Below are 19,263 nucleotides of genomic sequence, written 5' to 3'. Positions count from 1 at the left end.
ACAATGTCTTGCAGCAGAGCTTGCATAATAAGGGCTTAGGTTTAGTTCTAAGGATTCTTGTAAGAATCTAAAGGTTAACATTTGTCTTTCTCTCTGTGTTTTTTTTTGTAGGACTGAAGCAAGATTCATCAGATACCTCCAGAAACATAATGTAAAAATCTTTATTGTATGATTATATGACAATCTCTTGAAGTTATTGAGCTGTAATTCCAAACTTCCACAAGGTGGCGCTACCTACATGTCAAATCTTCAATGAAACACTGGAATAAAGAGACTTATCTGCTATTTTTGTTAAACTGTTTGCTGGTTTAATAAATTCTGATGTTTGAAATAGTTATTTTTATCCATTTTGTCTCGTATTAGCTTTCAGTGGTTGCTGGTTAGTGAGCTATTAGTGTTTTGATAAATCTTGGCCGGTTTGACGTACAAAAGTCCTATTTGATCAATGTATGTGTGTAACAATCAAATTAAGGCATTCAGCACAAATGAATTGATATGTATTGTTAAAACAAGGCTTTGTGTAGTAACTTGGTTAATTAGAAATAGGTTAATTCACCATGAAAATTCAAAAAGTCAGTAGTCAACACGACAGTATCTTTGTCTAAACAGCACGCTTATGCAAATGCATGGTTGATGTTGAAGGTTTCAGCACAGATCTGTCTGGTTTGAGCACGATTTGTTTGCTTATTCATCTATGTTTGAGTACGGCACAGATAATTCATCTGAACAGCAGGACGAAACGCAGGCTGCTTCCAAACACTGTTTTGGACGTTCTTTGCTGGGCTGAAGACAACTGTATGCCAGAGATAAGAGAACCGGGCGATTGTTGCCCAGAGGCGGAAGAGAGGGATATTTCTCTCTGTCCATCAGACTGAGACAAGTCTTTCTCTCTTATTCGGTGCCAAACGCCTGCAGGATAGATGCAAAGCACAGTAGCATTTTTTTTTTCAGCAACACCCCGTCAATCTTTCACATGCATATTTCATCAAACACACTGAAGATGCTGAAAGTTTAATCAGGGGGAAAAGTTGGCTTGTTTCGGCTGTTTGAGATGTTCGGTGCGGTCGGAGTCAGAGATCTGAACATCTGCTGCTCTGCACGTTTCTCATAGAAGATGGATGTAAATGCAGAGAAGTTTGTTTCAGAGGTGTGTGAGGGGTTACTTAGCTGGAGTTTGAGGACAAATTGGTGCCAAAAGTAACTAAATCAGACAAAACTTGACTGCAGTCAGGTTAAATTATGTTCAGGGAAAAATTGGAAATAGCACATCAAATAAACGATGTTGTTGTGTTCTTTAGGGGTTTATATAGTCATTATATTTTTTTAAGTTGTGTGTGTGTTTGGAGGACAAAGCTAAATTAAATGTAAAAAATACATAGTGTACTATAACAATAGGAAAATAAACGAGTAAATGATAAAACAAAATACAATTAATTTTTATTCAAATATAGTCATTAATTACTTATTTTTCCTTTATTCATTATTTTCTATTTTTAACTTTATTTGCAGTATTTTATAATTGTTTTATTTGTTTTATGGTGTAATTATTTATGTTCATTTATTGTTATATTTATTTTAATTCGAATTAGACATTAATTAATTTTTATTATTTATTTTTCCTTTAGTATTTTCTTCACTTATTTTTAAATTTATTTGCATTATTTTTAACTTTATATTTTATTTTCATTTTTATTCATTTTTATATTGTAATATATTTTATTGTTTATATGATGATTTATTATATTTATTCCCTCACATATTTATTTTAATTTAATGTAGTCATTAATTTGTATGACCTTTATTTATTATTTTCTGTATTTACTTTTTATTTCAGTTTTTTAACTTTATTTTCCATTCTTTCATTTATTTTATATTTATTTATACATTCATTTATTGTTATTATTTATTCCCACATGTATTTAAATCCATATTTATTTATACATTTGTTTATTTTTATAAGAAAATAGAACTGGTATTTCAGCATAGATAGCTACAGTACAGGTAACGTGTGTTTGGCTTGTTCTGTGTCCTGTGAGTCAGCTGGATGATAGACAGGTGTTTTATTGATTCTGTCTCTAAACAAGTTTATTGATCAGTTAGTTTATTGATTGTATGAATACCTAATTGAGAGCTCAGAGTGTAATGACTGTACATTACTGAACACCATAATAAATATAATGCAGCTATACAGACAAATTAAGAAAATCTTATTCTCACAAATATAGTAAATCTTGTTAAAACTGACTTGTTTGTATGGTGTACAAAATTAATATAATATAATATAACATTTAAAAAAATATTTAGTCATTCAATAGACTGAGACAATCTTCTTTATCTTTTCCTGTCTGTCCCGTTCATATCTTTCCCGCGCTGCCACCTTTTCGCGCCAGAGGAGGGCACAGTTACCTCGCGCTGGGACTGGCGTCACTGGCGTCAGCGGTCTCCAGGCAACAGGCCAGCAGTCAGTTAGTCAGGGTCTCAGTCAGAGCGGAGAGAGGCGGCAGCGGCGTCGGTCATGGCCCTCTCGCGGATCCGGTGCTCGTTTGTCTGGTTCACCGTGGACGGCATGTGAACACAGCTCTGTGTTGTGCTGAAGAACAGAACCGGACGCCCCGGTACCGACCGAACCGGACGCGTTCACGCGGATCCCGACGGACCGAACCGGACGCGTTCACGCGGATCCCGACGCTAACGAGTTCTCTGAGGGAATTTTACGCGCCGATTTAATTTGACTAGTTGTAGTTTTTATTTTTACATGTCATCGTTGAAATATTTTTAAAAAGCTTTAGATTTTATTTGAAAGACAATTACTTTCCCACCACCAAACTGTGGAGAAAATCTGACTGACTTTGAACTTCATAACACGACGACTTTCCCTCAGAAAAATGCTGAAATTTCATAATTCTGATCTATGGATTGCTTGGCTGGTCTTCTTTTGTGTGAATGGTAAGTTTTGTTATTCATGTACACTTGCTTATTCATTTCGTATTTATGCCGCAAATTGTTTTGTGTACTAACGTTAGTTGCTGTGACGTCACAAAATCCTATATTTACAAGGAATGTAAACAAAGTCTTGGGTGTAGTTCAAGATGTGAGGTGTTTGAGAAGGTTTGACAGCTGTCATGTGAAGATGTGTCCTTTTTGCGTATGTCTTTGTGTGTGTGTGTTTGTGTTACACACCTAAAATCCTCACAAATGTAGTGAAATATCTGAAAAATCAGTTGTTTTCAGTGTCTTGCTCACTCATACACATATATACACACACACACACTGCTGGTGTTTGATTGCTTGCACATTTTTGGCACCCAAAGTCAAGTCACCTTTATTTATATAGCGCTTTATTACAATCCTGATTGTGTCAAAACAGCTTTACAGTCTCAAACAGGAAGATAGTTTGTGAGAGGACACTAACAAAGAGTAATTTTTCCAGCTAAAGTGCAACTGTTGTGTGTGTGATCTGAACAACACAAAGCCTGATGTTGTGAAGTTGTGAGTGGGTCATGAATGATCATGGATCGGAAGCGGATACATGGGGCCGAGGACTGACGGATGGACGGGCCAGACAGCGCAGGTCTGAGAGCCGTAATCCAACCAGATTATGAAGAGCACTGCTCCACGTGACGCTTGTGACAGTCAGATGCACGAACACACACTCGCACACTTTCATTGTAACATCCTCTGTGGGATTCGGGTGATATTTGTTTGCATATGTTGGCCCACACAAGGGACCGACATATGCAGGTAGCTCTGGGATTGTATGTTCATCTAGATCAGCATATTGGATGCATCTGTTCCTTCGGTTCTTTGGAATTTCAAAAGGCTCTGTAAAACCCGTTTGAAGTCTATTTTTCAGAATAGATCCAGAGTAGAGTTTCGTTCATGCAAAACATTGTCTGTGTCCGAATATGCATTCATCCCTACTGTACAGTATGCAGTAAGCAACTCCTTTTGCATTCGAGTACACATTATAGTAAAAGCGAACAAATCAGTTCTGCAATTTAAGGTATCTTTACACTGCTGATTTAGGCTGCTCTGTGCCTGATCAAAATTCAGTGTAAAGGCGCAATGCCACATAAAAGCCAGACTAAATTATGCATGCTCAGACCCAAGTTGCTGTGGAAATGCATTTATGCCACCTCTGAAAAGCATTTAACAGTCTACGTTAAGACACCTACATGCCACTTCAGAAGCGTTTCTGTACCGCCTTTGCAATGTAAATTTGGCATTAAAGGCAGGGTATGTGATTTTTCAAAAACACTTTAGAAAACTGATTCGGGCCGAATAGCAAAACAAACTTGTAGCCAATCAGCAATAAGGGGCGTGTCTACTCGTGATGTGGAGGAGAGAGCTTTCAGTGCATGGGACGGACATTAGCCGAGCCGAGCGACAGAAAGATAGAGATGGCGGATAAAAAACAAAAGAGGAAACCGTCTGCGGAACGATAAGGCAAGAAGTAGGACCCGTGTAAATATCGGATCAGCTTTCCAGCGCTGGAGAGAACTCAAGGAGCGGAGGCCTGCGATCGGATGCCGAGGTTGCTTTGTTTCTTCTCAATAGGTGAGTAACACCGTGTCTACAACAGCTAAAGTCTGCCTACACTGGTCGCGATCAAACGACCGTTGAAAACCATTTGAAATGTTTGTCAGCACGTCATAAATAGAACCTGGCAGCGTTGCACAATGCAGCTTCCCTTAAAAATCAAACCAAACTGAATTAAAATTGATTTTTTTTCAAATAAACTTTACAGACGAATTAGGTTGAATTTTTTTACATTGATTTTGTTGTCGAATAGGTTTCCCAAACTCTAGGGACCGTATTGTTTGTACACACTGTATTGTTAATATTTTTGAACTTCCAGAAAGCTGCACACAGCAGCTTTACACAATTAGATGCTATTAAAGAGAAATATTGTTTGATATAATAATATTGCACAGTAGACGTTAAGAGAGAGTGATTATAAATATAAGCGTTTTACATGTAACTGCCAGGAAGTGTGTATTGACAGTATTGATTTTGTTTTATTGCCCTTCTGATTATTTTTATTACCAATATGAGTGCTGATCAGTGTTATTTTAGTATCATTTAAGTAGTGTTATAGTTGTTCATAACATTTAGAAAGAGATTTATTTAAAAATATAAATTTTAGTTAAAGTTCCTTTTTTTTTCTTTTCTTTTTTTTTTTTCTTTTTTTTATTCCAGTTGTAGTTTTAGTTATTTTAGACAATTAGATGCTATTAAAGAGAAATATTGTTTGATATAATAATATTGCACAGTAGACATGAGACATACGCAAGAGATAAGAGAGAGTGATTATAAATATAAGCGTTTTACATGTAACTGCCAGGAAGTGTGTATTGACAGTATTGATTTTGTTTTATTGCCCTTCTGATTATTTTTATTACCAATATGAGTGCTGATCAGTGTTATTTTAGTATCATTTAAGTAGTGTTATAGTTGTTCATAACATTTAGAAAGAGATTTATTTTAAAAAATAAATTTTAGTTAAAGTTCCTTTTTTTTAACATTTTTTAAAAAATTTTATTCCAGTTGTAGTTTTAGTTATTTTAGTGCATCAAGTAGGCTTGCCGCGATAGACGGTGCTGACGGTGATACCGTTGTTAAGCCGCAACACCGGTTACGTCACTTGCCCACCGCGGCACCGACCCCTTTTAAAGTTCAGACTTGCATGCCCATTTTTCCTCACATGCTCTCGAGGTGCCTCTCCGTGGCCCTTATACCGTTGTTAAGCCGCAACACCGGTTACGTCACTTGCCCACCGGTGCACCGACCCCTTTTAAAGTTCAGACTTGCATGCCCATTTTTCCTCACATGCCCTCGAGGTGCCTCTCCGTGGCCCTTTGTGCTGCCTGGCCATTTCCTAATGGCAGAAGATGCAAAATGAATGACCGAAGATCCGGTGATCATGTGCAGGGTCTCGAAACTGACAGTGACAGCAGCGCAGGAAATGCAGCGAACTCTGGAAGACGCCCCAGTTTCCGACAACAACATCCAAAACGCCACGCGCACAGGCCTCAGTGGGACAAAAACTCAGTGTTTCGCCAGAACCCGACCCATTGCCCCGGCTCTCATGACATTTTACAGCCGCAGTTTAAAGTGAATCTCACTCAGGGAGCCGCTCCATAACAGAACTAAACACCTGGAAGTGCTCTGTAAATGGATCCTGCGCTGGAGATGACAACGGCTGATGAGATGACTGACTCATGGCTGTATATTATTTAATTCAGGCAAAGTTACGTCTTTATTGGGACAGGACTTGACGGATTATCTTGCGTGACTCTATTTCTTAGAGACAAGCTGCATAAACTAGCTACATTTCAGGCATTTATGTAACGCATCTAATATGTGCATTAATGGCTGTTATGAAGTTTACTAATTACAGCAAAGCAAGTACGTATGCTTTACCTATGCACGCTGTTGTTGTTGTCTCGTCTCCCCTCAGACTCGCTGCAATGGCGATCCTGCGCGCAATTCTCAAAACACCCACAAGATGGCGGCGTTTATCGGTGAATCCGATATTACAAAACCGACAACCGATTATGGTAAAATGCTTAAATATCGGGGAAAATATCGGTAAATCGATATATCGGTCGATCTCTAATGAAAATGTTTATGGTTTTAGTTTTAACTGTAATAAGCGTCACTTTGGGAATGATGCTTAGTTTTGCAAAAAAATGAAATTTACAACTTTTTTTTGTACCATTCACTTTGGCATTGGCCTAATTCAATCGCCACGTAACATAGTTCCTCTCTCTGTAAAGCATGTTGACATTAAACGGATGAGATAACAGCCCTGGATGTGTACGTCAGTTCAGACAGGTCTCATTAATACATGCATGTTTGTGATAGCATTTGCTGGTACATACGTGTAGGGACTCCACTGAACAAATACGCAGCGTTGTCATCTCCAGCACAGGATCCATTTACAGAGCACTTCCAGGTGTTTAGTTCTGTTATGGAGCGGCTCCCTGAGTGAGATTCACTTTAAACTGAGGCTGTAAAGTGTCATGAAAATATCGGTAAATCGATATATCGGTCGATCTCTAATGAAAATGTTTATGGTTTTAGTTTTAACTGTAATAAGCGTCACTTTGGGAATGATGCTTAGTCTTGCAAAAAAATGAAATTTACAACTTTTTTTTGTACCATTCACTTTGGCATTGGCCTAATTCAATCTCCATGCAACAGTTTCTCTCTCCATCTCTCTGTAAAGCATGTTGACGTTAAGCTGATGAGATAACAGCCCTGGATGTGTACGTCTATTCAGACATGTCTCATTAATACATGCATGTTTGTGATAGCATTTGCTGGTACATACGTGTAGGGACTCCACTGAACAAATACGCAGCGTTGTCATCTCCAGCACAGGATCCATTTACAGAGCACTTCCAGGTGTTTAGTTCTGTTATGGAGCGGCTCCCTGAGTGAGATTCACTTTAAACTGAGGCTGTAAAGTGTCATGAGAGCCGGGGCAATGGGTCGGGTTCTGGCGAAACACTGTGTTTTTGTCCCACTGAGACCTGTGCTCGTGGCGTTTTGGATGTTGTTGTCGGAAACTGGGGCGTCTTCCAGAGTTCGCTGCATTTCCTGCGCTGCTGTCACAGTCAGTTTCGAGACACGTCCCTGCACATGATCACCGGATCTTCGGTCATTAATTTAGCATCTTCTGCCATTAGGAAATGGCCAGGCAGCACGAATGTGAGAAAAAATGGGCATGCAAGTCTGAACTTTAAAAAGAAAAGTAGATAGATCGATGGAGACAGAGTTATGCACTGCCACTGACCAAGTCATCAGAGGCCTGAGCTGAAATGAATGATTTGTTACAGTGTTTTGAAGGAGAGAGAGGGATGGAGGTTTCTCTGTGCTTGAGTTCTAATCATTGTATTGCTCTGCCTCAGGCTTCAGGAACCACACCAGCGAACAGATCAATTCTGCCAATTAAAGTTCATCCGAAGCGGTGCTGCACTTTTTGACCCTGCGCTGAATGCAACTTTGCTTGAAAATCAAACCAAACTGAATTAACATAAAAATGGATTTCTTATATAAAGTTTGCAGATCGTTTTCTCAAGGATAGGAATGAAGTCGAATTAGGGTGATTTTTTTCAGCAATAGTTTTGTCTGATTTGAGTTTAATATCTGCTTTTATAAAATCTATCAGCAGTTGTTTATATATATATATATATATATATATATATATGTAGCATAAATATATTTTATGTAATATATTTAGTTGTGATTTCCAGGCCTGGAAAGTCATGTATAAATTATTTTGGAAAAATAATACATTTATATGGCAAATATAGCTTAATATGGTTTTTACTCAACTCTTTCTGAGCACAGTTTCTATAAAATAATTTTTAAGAAATCCTCATCAAGTTTAGGTGAATTAAAACTAGTTACTGGAAAAGTTCATTGGTCAAACAATGTGGGAACCCTGGTTAGAGACAGTGCTATTTTAGTATTATTTATATACAATTAATTTAGTATTTATTAATATTTAGAATTTTTTTATATTGTCAGTTTTCATTTTAATAATAAATAATGTAATTTAATAATAATTTAATAATTAATAATTTTAGTACATTTAGTTAAATTTTTTCATCAAATATTTTATTTTATTTCAGCTTTATTTCAATTAATGAAAAATAGAGCATGTCTTGATTAGGAACTATTTAAATATGCAATGATCTTATCAGCATAATCCTGTGGTTTCTTTCCTGAGTCACTTTTTTAGCTCTAAGAAAAACTGTAAAAATGGCCATATGTTTAAAAAATAATTTTGTGAATTTACCCCTTTCACTTTTGTGTTTAAAGAAGTGAGGGTGAAAATGATGATGATAATGCCAATATGAGTGCTTTTTCCCTTGATTTGCTTTTTCCCGTTGAAAAGCGGAGCAGCTGGAATGTGCAGAGGACAGATGGAAGTTTCCACCTCGATTATCTTCAGCTAAAAATATCCACTCAAAAATTAAACGACCATTGGGACTGCTAGCAAAGTGCCTGAGAGAGAAAGAGACGGGATAGGATGACTGCCATCCTTGGGTTTAGGGATGAGGAATGAATAAATGATATGAGATTTTTGAGCGAGATGGAGAGTCACCTTCAAGAGACGTGAGGTCAGCAGCGGGCTAGAGGTCTAACCACAACACATCTCACCAGATTCCTGCTAAAACACCGCTGGCTAGATCAGTGCTTCTCAACTGGTGGTTCATGACCCAAAAAAAGACAGCAGGGAAAGACATGTACTAAAACTGTTAATACAGCAAAAGAACTAAGATATCAATATCAGTTTTTAACCATCCTGCTGTGTTAGGGTCACTTACTTTTCAAACTGCTTGAAATACTGGTTAAACTATTTATTTCTTTTTGACATTTGGTGGATATTTCTCATTTAGGGTCATGAATGTGCATAGTTTCAACACATAGATGTGTTTTGGAAAGGCTGTATAAATGTTGTAATTTTTGTGTTGACTCTCCCATTGACTCCCATTGGTTTCCATGCAATTTGCCAAAAATCAACACTTTGCAAAACACTAAAGAGTCAAATAAAAGCAGAAAAAACTTTATGAAATATGAAATTTAAGATTCAAAATTGAGACTCGTCTTCTGAGTCAACCAAGAAAAATGGACTCTTTCTTTATCTAGTCAAGTTTCACAGTCCAAAAAAAAAGTATAGCCTATACATTTTCTGTCACGGGTTGTTTTTGGTTGTCAGTTTTTTGGATCCTATTTACAAGACTGTTGCAGCACTGAAAAGAACTCCATTTCACCCTCACAAGGGTTTGAGAAAAAGACAAAAAGGCAGAGGAAGTACAAATAGCAATAAACACTACTTACAAGTACAAATAATGTTAGATACTATTTTTACTTGTAGTTACTTGCATCTCGGTGTGCAAAAAGTCACTACAAGTAGTAGGGATGTAACGATTAACCGCAGGCCGGTTGAAAATCGACTTACAAATGAGGACAATAGAAGCAATCAAAACCAACAAAAGAGCAATAATATGCAAGTGCTATATTAGTATATTATTATAGTGTTATATTTCAATTTCACAAAGAAATGTGCAGCATTTTGTCCAAGCAATAATAAAAGGACACATTTAATTTATAATTCGTCTTAAATCTCATTTTGGAAAAATTTTTTTTAAAAATTCGTGAATCGAATCGTGAGTTGAGTGAATCGTTACATCCCTAACAAGTAGTCATGACAACAAAAAAAACTTTTATTTTGTGTCTGTGCAGCTAATTTTGAACAATTATGTGTGTCAAATTGACCCCAAACACAATAGAAATAATAGATGGGAATTATTAAATTTCTCTCATATTTTATATCTTTTAGTCTCTGACAAGCTACAATACAGGTTTTCTGTTTTTACATGTACATGTTTACATTTTTTAGTGTCAATTTTTGGCAAATTGCCTTTATAGCATATAAATTGCAATTTGACCCCTAAAATAAAAGTTGTATCCAGTTTTTGAACACATCAGGAGGTTTACAGTGATTAATATTAGTAGTGGCATAACCTTACTCTGTCTAGAGTTGAGTTTCACAATGAAATGGCTCTAAATGAACTGACTTTCAAGTGGAGTAGCTCTCTCTGGCGATGATATCCTCTCTAAAACACTTCTCTATTCAACAGTGTCTTTTAAAGAAGAATGTTCTTTCAGGTACTGGGCCGATCAGAGACTCACTGAGCTGTACAAAGCAGCTGATATTCAGTGATTCCAGAGGAAGAAACCACTTTATTCTTTTTCTTCTTCTTTTCCCTTTGTTCTTTTATCTCTTCAAGAGCTGGTCCTCCAGGTATACAACCTGGTCTCAGACTAAATTGTTCAAGTCGACAGAGATTTGAGTCTATTTCAAGTCAAAGTTTAGTCTGTCTTGGGGAAAGTGCTTTTACTCGCTTAAAAATAAAGGTTTCAAAAGGGGGTTTTCATAGCGATGGTGTAGAAGAAGCATTTTGGGTTTCCCAAAAGAACCTTTCAGTGAACAGTTCTTAAAAGAACCATTTTTTTTAGTGTGAAGAACATTTAAAAAATCTGAAGAACCTTTTTCCATTATAAAGAACCTTTTGTGTGAAGGAAAGATTCCATGAATGTTAAAGGTTCTACATGGAACCTTCGATGCCTGTAAAGAACTTTTATTTTGGGTTTGTCCGTCCTTCAATCTATAAAAATATCTGACAATAGTGAAGCAGTGTTTGCTCTCAGAGACAAATGCCCAAGACGTCTTTTCGTGACATCACTCATCTTATTAAATTCAAACGAATGTTTGTAATTCCAGAGGATTAAGCATGTTTGCCAATTGAAGCTTTATTTAAATATTCGAAACATGACAGTGCAATTTTTCGGAATAATGTCTTGTATCCCAGTTTAAAATACAGAGACAAATAATAATATATTTGTAGACTGAGTCCTTCTAGAAGCATTTGAGCAGCAGCATTGACCTAACTATCTCTTTGTTCAACTAATGGATGACTGGTGAACAGATCAAAAAACCTGTTTGAAAACTATTATAATTTTTGCAATTCCATTTGGTGATGATAGTGGAGCAGAAATTAAAAGCTTAAGTTCTGAGGTCTATTTGCACTGTATTTAATAACATTTTTGCTTTGAACTAGTGAAAATATTCTGTGCAAATACTCATATTTCAAATGAAAAATTCATCCTTATAGAAAAAACACACACACTCTAGATATTGTTTGTAGAGCGGGTGTCATGAGCGATTCTGTGGGTGTGATTGCAGAGGCTGATATAAATCAATAGGTCAGAGGTGTGTGTGTGTGCGCTGTAATACTGGTAGCCCCACAGTCCAATAATTCACAACAAAGCAGGTCTTCTCAATCTCATTCTCTCATTTTCTCATTTTCTCTTGCAACCATCATTAATGTCCAATTTTTTCCCTGTGTTTTTGTTATATTGGATGTTGCTTCTCTGCAGGAGCAAAAGATGATTTTTTTTTCCCTTTAGAGGCTTTAGCCTAAAAGCCAACTAGATTTTTATGTATCCTTAACAAAATGTCCACAAAAGTGTGCAAAATTCCCCACAATGCTAGGGATTTGTAAGTAGTTGCCAGCTTTAAGATCGGTTAACAGCATATTTAATTATATTTTAGATTTGATTGAAAAAAATTAAATGTTCTATGTGCAAATACTGATGTTAACTAGTTTTATACATATTCTGAACAAAATAAGAGTGAATTTTCCCATACAAAAATCCAGAATACTAGGGATTTGTAAATTTGCATTTTCATTCAGCCCATCTGCCATTTTTGTTCAGACCAATTATATATAACATGCATAATCGTTTACTTGGCTGAAATGTGAGGTCTACTATTTTTTTTAAACTTTCAGTATTTGTCAAAAGTTGTATTATTTGAACTGTAAAGCTACTTTACAGTTCACATAATGGTGCACTAACACAGTATTTAATTCTATTTTTGATTTGATTTAAACAGATGAGAATGTTCTATGTAAAAATACTGATGATAACTAGATTTTTACATATTCTGAACAAAATATGAGTGATTTTTCCTGCACAAATTCCAAATTGGAATTTTCATGCAGCCCATTTGCTGTTTTTGCTCAGACCATATTTATAACATTTGTATAATTTATTAGGCTGAAATGCGAGGTTTACTATTTTATAAACCTTTCTGTTTTTGTCAAAACTTATTATTTTAACTGTAAAGTTGTTTAAAACATAGTTTCGTTTGTTACAGTCATTTTACGGAACAATTTCAGCTGTTGATTCCAAGAAATTTTTAGAAGGAAAAATTCTGCATTAGTGTCATTTGTATGTATTTATCTTGTAAATTTGTAATTTCTAGATTCTCAAATCAGTATTCAATCCTCCAGACCACTACAGTTACCAGCATGTTACCAGTCAGTTTTGTGTGTCTGCTGTATGTGTTTATGTGGGCTTTAAAATAACAGCAGATGCATGGCTACTCTTGAGCAAAAGCACTGAGTCTTTTTCTTCCCATCCTGACTTGCTGTAGTATTTACACCTTCTCTCTCTATCACGGGGAATCAATATCTGGCCTCAGAGAGCGCTTGCTGTGGGCAGTTAACATGAAAACTGTGTCTAATCAATAGACATTACTAATTTAAATAGATCGTTAGTGCAGGTGGACGCATGTCTGTTCATTTGTATTTTTGTTGCTTTGGAGAAGAATGCTCTTTTATTCTGGTGTGTAGGAGTCACGTTTACTCAGAGGAAAGTGTTGCGCTTTTACAGCTCAGGTTTGTTGAAGTGTTTTATCTCAGGTATTTCTCGGATGAGAAATGTTTGCGTTAATATTAAGACTTTTGATTGCCGATTTTGGTATCTTGGCACAGTTTGAGACATTGTTTGGATTGCTTTTGAAACTCTAGAGGAGAAAACTATGAGGTCCTTTTCTCAGGAGACACTTTTAAAGGGGTCATATGATGCTGCTAAAAAGAACATTATTTTGTGTATTTGGTGTAATGAAATGTGTTTATGCGGTTTAAAGTTAAAAAAACACATTATTTTTCCTCTTTTGGAAGACCAAACAAAGTAGTTTCGCGTGTTAGAACGAGCCATTTTAGGTAGGCGTGGTTAACTCTTAACTTTTATAAAGAATATCTCTTTGGTTTTGAGACTTTAGTCTTTGCAACTTTACAGATCTTCTTTATGCACCAAGAGCTTGTAACACTCCAAAGAGAAAGGAAAAATTGAAATCGCATCATATGACCCCTTTAAGAAGCAGAAGGACTTTAAGTCTTTATTTGCTTCCATTTTGATCTCATTGCTGTCTAGGAGAAACAAATGAGATGTTAAAAGATCTCATTTGTGATTTCTTTTTTTCTTTATAAGGGCATTTCTAATATTTCAACTATTTTTAACTAAAACTAAAACAAATGAATCACTGATTGAATCAGTGTTTGAATTAATTGGTCGAATGATTGATTCATTGAATCACTTCATAATGATAGTCACTTGTTTAATTCCTGAATGAATCAGTGTGTTTAAACGAATCGGTTGAATGAATGATTTAATGACTCACTAGTCAGTTGTTGAGTTCCTTAATTAATTAGTATCTGAGAATGAATCATTTGAGTGAGTGATTCTTTGACTCACTCATAATGATTGTGATTTATTTAGTTTTTAAATGAATCTGTGTTTAAACGAATCAGTTGTATGAATGATTTAATGACTCACTTTTTTTGTACATTAAATAACTGAACCGAAATAAAATAAAAAGTTTCAGCTAGTTTAGTTATAGCTAATTTCAGTTTGTTGAAGTGCTAAAATAACTAAAAATAAATAAACTAAAAACTAAGACTTAAACTTAATAAAAAACTATATAGATATATTTACAAAAAAAAAAAATACACACACGACAAATTTAAAACTAAATGAACACTTTTAATGAAAAAACTAAAATTAATTTGAAATAGAAAATTAAAGTCTAACTCAAAATATTAACAAAAACTGTAATAGTTAAAATAAATAAATAAAACCCTACATTTTTACTGTACAGTTTTGCTGTCTCCACCTGTTTGTGTGTTCGGGTGGAGTCAGAACATCTCCAAATATCTGCCACCACTGCAGGTTAGAGCTTTCTGTCTGAATAACCTCTTGATTTATGCAGAGACAGATTCATAACTCTGTTTCTCTCCACCATATGGAATTCTTGAACAGCAGAAGATCATCTGTCCTGTCAGATCTGTCGCTCCCTCTTCAATCTGTTCATTCTGACACAGGAAGAGTGGATGGAGGGGCTGCAGGAACCGGATGGCTCATTTCTTACTGAAGACGTTTAGAGATTGCAGCTGAGGCTTTATGTCTGCTTGATGGAATATCTGAAATTCATTTCAGCTCGAAAGAGAAAGAAAAGCTAGAGTGATTTTACTTATCGCCACCAGTATGACTGTATGTGTCCTTCACCAATAGAAAGAATATTTTAAAGAGCTATAATGTAGACATTTGAAGCTCTTTATTTTTTCCCCTGAAGTTCAGTCCACTTATTATATTCAGGGCTCGACAGTGCGACCATTTCAGTCGCATTTGCGACTGAAAACTACTGCGTGATCTCTGTGTGACCCATTAGTGTGATCCTGCACAGAAAGGCTTTTTTTAAGTAGATTCAGGCTATTGGAGAGGCTTTAGTGGACACGTGTGTGAGTGTGTGTAAGATAAGGATGATAGTTTGTGAAACAGTGAAGTGCTCCTGTGTGTATTTGGGCCAAATCTTCTGCTAAAACAGGCTCAGCTGAGCAGATTAGTGGGCAGTGATTTTATAGATTTATAGATTATGGATCATTTTTGGATTTGACGTATCAGTCAGACAGCACTCACATTGATCTACTGCTCGCTCTGTCTCTATTTGTCCGTCTTTATATCTTCCTATTGTCTCTATTCAATTGACTTTTATTTATATATACAGTAAACTAATCACTACATCTGACTATGTAAATTAGTGTTTACATTTTTGTGGTCGGTAAGATGTTTTAATGTTGAAAGAAGTCTCTTATGCTCGCCAAGTCTGCATTTATTTGATAAAAATATACTGTAAAATCAGTAATATTATGTAATATTATTATAATTCAAAATAACTGCTTTCTATGTGAATATATTTTATTGTCACTTTTAATCAATTTAATGCATCATTGTTGAATAAAAGTTTCAGTTTATTTAAAAAAATTCTAACTGACCCCAAACTTTTGAATGGCAGAGTGTATTTATGTAATAAATCAAATAAATAGCTTTATTTTAACATACCTACCTGGTTTTAAATTGTGTAAATCTCTCTCTATCATTAGTGTTTTAGTTCTTGTCGTTCATCCACCACCACTGCTTTCGCACTAAAGCTGTATGGTGCTGTTAATGATGGCCCTTTATCTTCATCTGTTCTCCCCAAACTGTCCATCTTATATAATTAATGCTGTTTTCTTATCGGCTACATCAGACTAAACATCAGTGACAAACTGCTCTCATTTTCAACAGACTGAAACCCAAGCCATCAGCGTTAAGAGGCAGATCTAACACAGAAAGAAGTACAGCAGATCTCTGAGGAGGTGCCATCGCACTGATTTTTCTGTTTGTTTCACTGGACTTTTATTGCGATTCTCACTGTCAAGAACTCGTCCAAAGTCGCCTTCGAAGCTCCAGCACACGTGTTTCCCTCTACGGTAAAAACGGACAGTGATGGATGTATTTTTGGACCCGTAACCCATCTCGCTCAATTCCCAACTCACATCCGTCCAGGAATAGCTAGATATTTCCTCTATTTCACAGCTCCCTCGACTCAACAGTTTCCCTCACTTTCTCAAGTTCTTTTTAATGTGATTTGTTAACTTTTGTAAGCAAGAAAGCGTCTCTCTGAGACTCCACGACTGATTCATGCATGCAGGGCTCTACAGTGCGACCATTTCAGTCGCATTTGCGACTGAAAACTACTGCGCGCGACTATGAAAATTTTTTTAGGAGCACCAGTGCGACTGACCCGATCATCATCATACTTGTGATTGCGCTCAGGGAGCTTCAAAGGTTTCTACGTGTTTTTGCAGCGTTGAGTAATGTATCACAGATAGGCCTGTCACGATAACAATTTTTTGTTGTGCGATATATTGCAAAGCGTAGAGCCCTGGCATGTATTAGTCCGTTAATGAGCGAGTCTCTTGACCACGCCGGTTAAACAATTAAGTACAAAAAGCAGCCGTTCCCTGAGCTCTGACTTCAAGACTTTACAGCACATGACCGGAGTGTGAAACCTGATATTATGGATTCTAAATACGACTCGGAGAAAAGTGTGATAAAAGCCCGACTCCTCTTCAAATGATTACACGGCCTCACTCGATGAAAATGAGCTCAATTATAATTAATCCTGATTTAAATACTGCTGCAGGAATTAATTACACATTAGCATAAGGCTGAGTTCTTTGATAGTCTGTGCGTGTAGCGTACAGAGAAAGAGAGTGAGATCAAGCACTGTTTGCAGATATTAAATCTCAGCGTTGTACCTGATATGGACGCCTGGTGCTGCTGCATGATGTGCAGAATGGATTTGATCTTTCTGTGTACTTGTGAAAGTAGAAAGCTGAAATAATGTTGCTTTTTAGATCCAAACATGCAACATTTGTGCTCCAGGTTTAAATGATTCCTCTTGTTTCTTGTGCTGTTACTTTATTAAGTGATCAGATGAATTATTTTCACCTGCTGGACCATAAAACAGTGAACAAATCCCAATAAAACCCCAGCTAAAACTTTTTCTTTCAGTGTTGGCGAGCTTAATCTCTTTTTTTTTCTTCAGTTGAGTTTATTCATTATTCACTATTTCACTTTATCCGCTTTGCTTTTTCTCAGAATATTCAATTTTATCTGAATTAAGTTCATATTCATTTAATATTTATTTGCTTCTGCTGCATTAAATGTTAAAGGGATCACATTAAATAATGTTGCATTAAAAAATCAGCACCAGAAAGTGCACACACGGGCTACAGGAAGTGATGTCATGCAGCACATCCTGTTTCCTGCACAGTCCCATGTTTACTGATTCTTCTGTTTGTCTCACATCAGTGATTTGGTCTCAGGTGCGCTTCCATTAGACGAGCATCAGCTGATGGGGTGAAAAATGCCCGCATCATGCGAACAGAGGTTGTTTTCTTCAGGCTTGAATTGTCCATTATATCAAGCATTTTATTTATTTACTTTCTATATTAGTTTATTGAAGCAGTAAGCCACCATTGCAGTGATTTTACCACAGTAAAGGATTGTTTTTAACAGCCTCAAGTGGTGTATTGCTTAACGTCATCCTGAAACTGGCCGCTGTAAATACTGTGGCATTCTCCTCGTACCCTCAACCATGCCAGGCATTCTGTTCTAGAGCCGGTTTCCGTGGCGATGGTTGTCCTAGTTGAAGGCTCTGGAGCCAGACACGGCTTGTGTGCTTTGTTCCAGTTTATTAGCATGTGAATGCATCACTGCAGAAGAGTTTCCCTGAAACAACGGACTCCCTGTTCGAGCGGCCCTCATGCAGGAGGGGCCTCGATACACGCTACTGCACTAAAACTCTTCATGATGCTCGGACCGTTGTGTTTAGTCACTCCGTTTGTCATGTGCTTTTAAATTTGGCTCTGCAATGTCCAGAGGAAGGTTTTTATTGCTCTGAAGTTGCTCTTTTTTTGTCTCGTATCACTTTCCAGATATAATAATTACCTCACATCAGAATTTTAATTAGAATTTAGTGGAATGATTGAGTTCACATTGAGATGTCAGACTTTTGATAGCTTTGAGCATAGTTTGAGATACTGTTGAGACGTCGTCTTACAATCTAGAGGAAACGTGAGGTTACTGGTGTGTTTTTCTCAGGAACATTTTATTGTTCAGAGGTTGCTGAAAAGTTAGAAGACACTTGAGATTATGGAGGTGTATTTGTAAGAAGAAAAATCATTTTTCATTTGCTCTCCATTTTATCTCATTGATTTTTAGGAGAACTAACTGAGATGTTAAAGAATTCACACTTTGACTTTTTCTTTTGCTGGTCAAATTTGAAATTAAACTTGTTTGAGACATTGTTGAGATGTTGAGACACGTAAGGTCACTGTTAATTTGTTTTCCATTTCAAGGAACATTTTTATTGCTCAGAGGTTGCTTATTTATTTCTCGGGAGACATAACAGATATGCTTCCCTGAAATATCAAATTTGTTTTACTTGTCTCTCCTAAATTGGATTGAATATTAATGTGGATAGTATATCTCAGATAAATTGGTATTTTTTTTCAGTGTGCGGGTTCTCATTGAGACTTTTGATAGCAGACTGCTTGAGCACAGTTTGAGACATTGTTGAGACGTCTTCTGATAATCTAGAGGACACATGTAAGGTTACTGGGTTGATTTTCTTAACAGAAAACTCTGAGAAGTTGGAGCTAGGGCTGTGACGGTGGCAGATTTTTACCAACTTTTGGTAAAATTTTGGACAAACAAGAAAGTAGCCTAAATAAGAAAGTTAAATACACCCTGTCTACAGGACGCGAGCAGCGCGGCGCGACACGACAAAATACTATAGAACTCATTATAATCAGTGATGCTACACTGGATGCGGCGCGACACGACATGACAAATCCCCGACAGTAAACTGCCTCGTCCTATTTATGAGGTACTGACACAGAGTTCAATGTCCTGTGTAGACACTAGACCAGGAGTGGGCAAACTTGGCCCTTCCAGGCCACTTTCCTTCAGAGGTTAGCTCCAACCCTAATGAACCAGCTAATCATTGTC

At 36.6% G+C, this 19,263-nt stretch overlaps 2 protein-coding genes across 2 annotated transcripts in view; both read left to right on the top strand.

Annotated features, from left to right (window-relative positions):
- LOC107725768 (putative uncharacterized protein DDB_G0292636) overlaps positions 1 to 331 on the top strand; it is a 2,618-nt gene extending 2,287 nt beyond the window's left edge. Inside the window, exon 4 of the mRNA XM_016535163.1 lies at positions 112 to 331. The gene's annotated coding sequence lies outside the window, so the exon portion shown is untranslated. The remainder of the gene's footprint in view (positions 1 to 111) is intronic.
- Positions 332 to 2,663: 2,332 nt separating this feature from the next.
- Positions 2,664 to 19,263, top strand: part of LOC107725755 (immunoglobulin superfamily member 11-like) — a 99,202-nt gene continuing 82,602 nt past the window's right edge. Inside the window, exon 1 of the mRNA XM_016535140.1 lies at positions 2,664 to 2,946. Coding sequence (XP_016390626.1) covers positions 2,886 to 2,946 — 61 coding nt within the window. The 5' untranslated portion in view covers positions 2,664 to 2,885. The remainder of the gene's footprint in view (positions 2,947 to 19,263) is intronic.

Source organism: Sinocyclocheilus rhinocerous, unplaced genomic scaffold (genome assembly GCF_001515625.1).
Source record: "Sinocyclocheilus rhinocerous isolate Xijiao unplaced genomic scaffold, SAMN03320098_v1.1 scaffold215, whole genome shotgun sequence".
In the NCBI taxonomy this organism is placed as follows: domain Eukaryota; kingdom Metazoa; phylum Chordata; class Actinopteri; order Cypriniformes; family Cyprinidae; genus Sinocyclocheilus; species Sinocyclocheilus rhinocerous.
This window is presented reverse-complemented; position numbering and strand designations above follow the sequence as displayed.